This window comes from Ctenocephalides felis, unplaced genomic scaffold (genome assembly GCF_003426905.1).
Source record: "Ctenocephalides felis isolate EL2017-DRISC unplaced genomic scaffold, ASM342690v1 CF-g0.4_SCAFFOLD_02068, whole genome shotgun sequence".
Classification (NCBI taxonomy): Eukaryota; Metazoa; Arthropoda; class Insecta; order Siphonaptera; family Pulicidae; genus Ctenocephalides; species Ctenocephalides felis.
The window spans coordinates 640-6635 of record NW_020538222.1 but is presented as its reverse complement, the minus strand read 5'-3'; the positions used below and the strand labels follow the sequence as shown (position 1 = coordinate 6635).

Here is a 5996-nt window from a genome sequence, read left to right as displayed (position 1 = left end):
AACAGTTATTTCCAACATTTTTAATTCCTTTAATATCAGCATTCAAACTGAAGATTTTCTTTGATTTTATGAACTTTATCTCATTTCATCATATTGTGAAGATTTAGCTATTAGTAAAGCTCTTACAAAATAGTTGTCACATATTTATTAGAGCATTTTGTTCCAACAAGTCTTACAATAAGTAATTTTTTTTTTCATTTTACTAATGTCACATTTATACATTTATAAAATTACCCATTCTTTTCACAAACTTTAAATACATACATTGTAATCAAATGCACATACACAAAACAAACATGCAAGAATATGCACACACATACACACATCATTTATAACACAAAAATCTGTTTGTTTCTATAAAATTATTTCATTATGCATTTAAATATTTAACACTGTAAATATCCATTAACTCAATCACAAAGATACTTTCGGATTAGTCTCTAATATGAGACCCTCACTTTGCTGTACGTCATAACGCATCAAATGACTGACACGTTCCATAACACAACTGGCAGATAAGCGTGCTTCAGCATCATGATCCCAGCACTCTTCCATAGTGTTGCACATGGTTGCTAAACCTGGATGTTGTTTCCACTGATCTAAAATTGCTGGTCGTACTTTCTTTGTTACAACTGCTTCCTGCATCTCTTCTAATGTTGGATGTGTACCAACTTCTGCTTCAAATGGTAATTTGTACTCTGGACAAGGAATTCCTTGGTCAGAGCATCTGGAAGCTAATTCCCAAAGAACTAAACCACATGCATACATATCGATTCTCAAAAATGCATCCAATGTGAAATTTATGGCTCCTTCTAATACCTCAGGAGCCATGTAACGACGAGTTCCAACTTGTCCATGTGTATCACCACAGGCCTTTCCTGGTTGAAATATGAGGGCCAATCCAAAATCAGCAATACAAGCGCTCATATCAGCTTTCAAGAGAACATTCTTACTCTTGAAATCACGATGAGCAACAGCAGGTTTTATTTCCATTCCTTTTGGTCCTGGAATTACATCATGCAAGTGAGTTAATCCTCTTGCCATAGATTCTGCTATGCGGCCCATTTCATTCCAAGTCACAGTATGAGCTTTCAGATAATCGCATAATGATCCTCGATGATGGTATGCTGTCACAAGCCAAAATTCTGTGTGAAGGTGATCACCTCGCTTCTCTACACCAATGTATTCAAGTATATCAGGATGACACATATTTGGAAGTTTGAATATTCCTGCTCAGGATTGTTGATCCTGAACTGGAAAAATTTTAACAGCAACTTCATCGTCATTACGTTTTGCACGCCAAACTGATCCAAAACGACCTGAAGCTTTTACCTCTAGCAATTGAATATGGCCGAGATCTTCAGTCGGTGACTGAGGTATTGTAGGAAGTAAAGCTTGTGTTGGAGACTCATGGTAATTAACCTTGCATGTTTTCAAAAAATAATAGACCACAAATATAATGCCAAAAGCTAAAAGCAGAGCTAGGCATGTGAATAATAATATATGAAATACTGTATGACCAGGTTTAGTTGCAGGATGATTGACTACTGGCCGTTCAGTAGAAAGTTCTTTACGAGATTCAAATCTTTTATTGCAATAGTCACCTTCACAGCAACAAAACAAATAACCATTTCTAGTCTCATGTGCTTTAGCAACACATTCATTTTTTTTGTAGCAGTCTTCACCACTGGAAAAGCATCCTTTCATATGAATTATAGGCTGCTTGGTAGCATTGTCAACTTCCATAAAACAAAACATTGAAAATGTTTTATACCCTCTGTATAAACACATTCTTCAGAGTCAATTTTGCACTTTTCTTGGTCTATACTGTGATCATCTGGATTGTTACATTTTTCATTGTAATACTCACAAAACATAGAGCCTTGAAAGGATTGTCTATTGTCATCAATTGCTGCTTTACTATAAACATTTTGAATGCACAAACAGAAAAACACTTCTAAAATTAAATAATACAGAGCGAATTTTGTCATTGTAAAATATCTTAACGGTGCTTAATTTAATAGAACTTATTGCTCAGCATTGTCATTATCCATAAGCTCGTTTTTGGAATTAAAGATAGTATAAAGTTTGAAGCCCTAAAATACTATTCCATTATCGATGCATTGCTAACATATTAATAAATGTCTTACATTATCAAATAGTTCTATATTCTTAAAAAAAATCATATAACCTAAGAGACAAAAATAAAACTTACACTTGCTTTCGACACTTTAAAACCAATAAAATTTAATCTTTGTTTATAAATGTATTTGGTTTCCCATAACTCTATGAATAAGCAATGCTCACATATTCACACTCACAATTTATATCGTATTATTGTATTATTGTATACAGCTTGTTCTCATAATCAGAAACTGGGTTAATAACAAAGATGAAAGAGAAAACAAGATGGCTGTCTCTTCTCGTACTTCGTAAACAAGAATTTTTGAAATAGAACAAATAACAACTTAAGAAATGAAACACGAATTAAAAATTAAACAAATTGACAACTTCTGTACAGTTGGTCAATTTAAAATGCTAAATTATAACTAATCAGGCGGAAGAGAATAGTTTCTTTTTATGCAATAATTATGTTTTGAGTTCTTATCTTGAAGCAAATGATGAGCAAATTACGCTTGTTTTCTGAATTTGATTTGAAAATATAGCCATAAATATAGCATTTAAAATTTAATTATTCATTCCTATTATATAAAAAAAATCGAATCAAAGTATGGGATTTGAGGACTTTAATTTGATTATTCATATGCAGTCATGGATAATATATGATAATAGTTTAAATGGTTTATACTTTCCAGAAATAATATAAAAAAATGTAAACTGTCTGAAATGGTTGTAAATTGTTCGAGAGTGTGTGAATTTCCCGCAAATGCAGTTTTTGCATAAATCTTGATTCGAATTCGCGCTTCGCGCGGAGACTATCTTTATCTTTGATTTCTGTGTTTCTGTGTGTTGCTCTTAATTATTTCCGTCTACATAATATCTGTTCTATGCCACGGTGATATGATACAATACGAACTGTCAAAGTGAAATTGGACAAAAAGCACATGCATAAACTTTTGCCAACGTAGAAAAGCGGCTGTATATTTTTCAAATTCTACTATCTAATATATTAATATACTTTATTACACTTATAATTCATAACTATTTTCCAAATTCTATTTCAAAGTTTATTTCAAGATGAGTACTATATTGGAAAAGATAGCAGCTATAGAGGCTGAGGTATTTTTAGGTTATCTATAACTATGCAAAAGTCAAGGAAAAAAAATGTTTATTGATAATTTTAGATGGCACGTACCCAAAAAAATAAAGCAACATCTGGTCACTTAGGGTTATTGAAAGCTAAACTCGCCAAATTAAGACGCGAGCTAATTACCCCCAAAGGAGGTGGCGGAGCAGCTGGTGAAGGTATATACAAATCAGTGTATTCAGAGACTTAATGAACTCAAAACTACAGATTTTGTTATCATCCTGATGTATACTATAGCAATATTTTATGTAAAACATTTTTTTTATCATTTGTACTATTTGTAATTTCATTAGGTTTTGATGTCGCTAAAACTGGAGATGCAAGAATAGGATTTGTTGGATTTCCTTCAGTGGGGAAGTCTACACTTTTATCAACTTTAGCAGGAGTTTATTCAGAAGTGGCAGCTTATGAATTTACCACTTTAACAACTGTCCCAGGTTGTATTAAATACAAAGGTGCTAAAATTCAAGTGAGTTATGGTTTATGGTATGAGACCATGTAAATTGGTACAGTATTCATAATTTAACAATTTCTTCAATGCAATACACTATAATATAATCAGAATAAATCTTTAACGAAAACACTTTGACTAAATAAGTGATATTGCTTAAGAATATTATTTGCAGTTTCCAACCAACAACGATTAATCAATGAATCAATCGTTTTATAAATTATTTTAGTTATTGGATTTACCTGGAATTATTGAAGGTGCTAAAGATGGCAAGGGTCGTGGTCGTCAAGTAATCGCTGTAGCACGTACATGTGGTTTGATTTTCATTGTGCTGGATGTGTTAAAACCATTGCAACATAAAAAACTTCTTGAACATGAATTGGAAGGATTTGGCTTAAGACTCAATAAACAACCACCTAATATTCACTACAGGAAAAAGGATAAAGGAGGAATTAATCTGAATGTGACTGTAAGGATATAATATTAAACATGCTATGAAAGTTATTACTGCCTGACTTAACATATTAGTTTTATATAAATTGTTTTGTTTTTCTTTTTTTTCAGTGTCCACAATCAGAATTAGACTTAGAAACTGTGAGAACTATTTTGTCAGAATACAAAATTCATAATGCTGATATCACTCTACGTTACGATGCTACCAGCGATGATCTTATAGATGTTATTGAGGGAAATCGCATATATGTCCCTTGCATATATTTATTAAACAAAATAGGTATATTTGAACATATAAATGTAAATTCTCTTTTTAATTAGAAAATTTACCTATTATGTTAAATATTTACATAGATCAAATAAGCATTGAGGAATTAGATGTTATTTATAAAATTCCCCATTGTGTTCCTATTTCTGCACATCATCGTTGGAATTTTGATGATCTGCTTGAGAAAATGTGGGAATATTTAAAATTGGTTCGCATGTAAGTGTCTACTTATAATTTTTTTTTTGTTATTGGTAATGAAATCTAAGACTTTAACAACCTTTAGTTATACAAAGCCAAAAGGACAACTGCCAGATTATAACTCGCCTATAGTACTACATAGTGATCGAACAAGTGTTGAGGATTTCTGCAACAAGTTGCACAGAACCATTGCTAAAGAGTTCAAATAGTAAGTATTATTAAAGAAACGTTCAATGTTATATATGTGTATATATATATAATATATATATAGATATAATATTCATAATAGATATAATATTCTAGTATTATACATTCGTATTTTTGATAATATAATAGCTGTATTGATTGATAACCAACCTTAAAAAAATTATCATCACTCAATTTCACTTTTAGTGCATTAGTTTGGGGGTCATCTGTTAAACATCAACCGCAAAAAGTCGGAAAGGATCATGTGCTTTGTGATGAAGATGTAGTGCAAATTGTGAAGAAAGTGTAATTACAGTTAATGCTGAAAGGAAAAATATTATCATTAAGCATGATTTATCATATTTGTATATATCAAAATATCCTTTTTGGATTAAAAGAGTGTATTTTTACACTAATTAATTATGCTATTTTAATGAGTGAGAAATATAAAACGAGTTTTGAAAAGCAAGGTCTTTAAAGTTTCCAAAATATATGAAGTACATGTAGAGATTATGTTTTGCTTTTAAAATCACTTAGAACTTTACGAACAAGTGATAAATGCATGGATATTAATGTCTGTTGCATAGTTTTCATATTTATAAATTCAGTCCACACATTCTTCTAAAATTATGAACAAATTATTAAATTTTCTAAGTATGCAAATCAATATTTCTATATAACTAATAAACACGGGTATATGAATAGGATTAAAATAAAAAGGTGTTTTTCGTTAATATACTTTTAACTTACTTATAACATTTATATTTATTGAATATCTTACATTAAATTTAATAACACAAGATTTAAGGCATAAGTAACCACTCAGGTAATTGTGCGATTTATATTCATGGAACATGCAATGAAAATTCAACAATATTATAGCAATCGTGTTCACACCTATTGAAAACACAAAGATATTGTAATGCTATTGTTTGAAAAATTATTAGTTTGAAGCTTCAAATCACACATTCATTGACTAATAATAAATCCATTCTCCGACAAACTCAGAGAGCTATAATTATCAGCAAATCTGCATATTTCATTTAAAATAGACATAAAATTTAGCAAGATAAATTAAGCAAGCTATTTAAATAAGCCTGCAGTTGCTTTTCCAAGAAGGCCTTGAGCACCAGAAGCTGCATTATCTGTAGCTCCGTGAATTTTTCCAGCGG

At 30.9% G+C, this 5996-nt stretch overlaps 2 protein-coding genes across 2 annotated transcripts; one reads left to right on the top strand and one right to left on the bottom strand.

The window, feature by feature from the left end:
• Positions 1-325: 325 nt before the first annotated feature.
• On the bottom strand, positions 326-1791 carry LOC113380372 (activin receptor type-2A-like). Its single transcript, XM_026619651.1, is given in 1 exon segment — positions 326-1791. A coding segment is annotated over 1 exon segment (1377 nt). The 3' UTR covers positions 326-414.
• A 1277-nt stretch (positions 1792-3068) lies between these two features.
• On the top strand, positions 3069-5152 carry LOC113380373 (GTP-binding protein 128up). The gene is made up of 8 exons (XM_026619652.1): positions 3069-3240; positions 3306-3426; positions 3562-3737; positions 3949-4188; positions 4284-4452; positions 4527-4656; positions 4724-4846; positions 5032-5152. The coding sequence occupies exons 1-8, from the start codon at positions 3199-3201 to the stop codon at positions 5132-5134; spliced, it is 1104 nt and encodes a 367-aa protein (XP_026475437.1). The 5' UTR covers positions 3069-3198; the 3' UTR covers positions 5135-5152.
• Positions 5153-5996: the final 844 nt, after the last annotated feature.

Bases quoted from the DNA above. Each gene is read 5' to 3' on its own strand.
- LOC113380373 (XM_026619652.1), top strand. From the start codon at position 3,199: ATGAGTACTATATTGGAAAAGATAGCAGCTATAGAGGCTGAG. The intron at 3,241-3,305 runs GTATTTTTAGGT...TGATAATTTTAG, and splicing joins TAGCAGCTATAGAGGCTGAG to ATGGCACGTACCCAAAAAAA. The intron at 3,738-3,948 runs GTGAGTTATGGT...AAATTATTTTAG, and splicing joins ACAAAGGTGCTAAAATTCAA to TTATTGGATTTACCTGGAAT.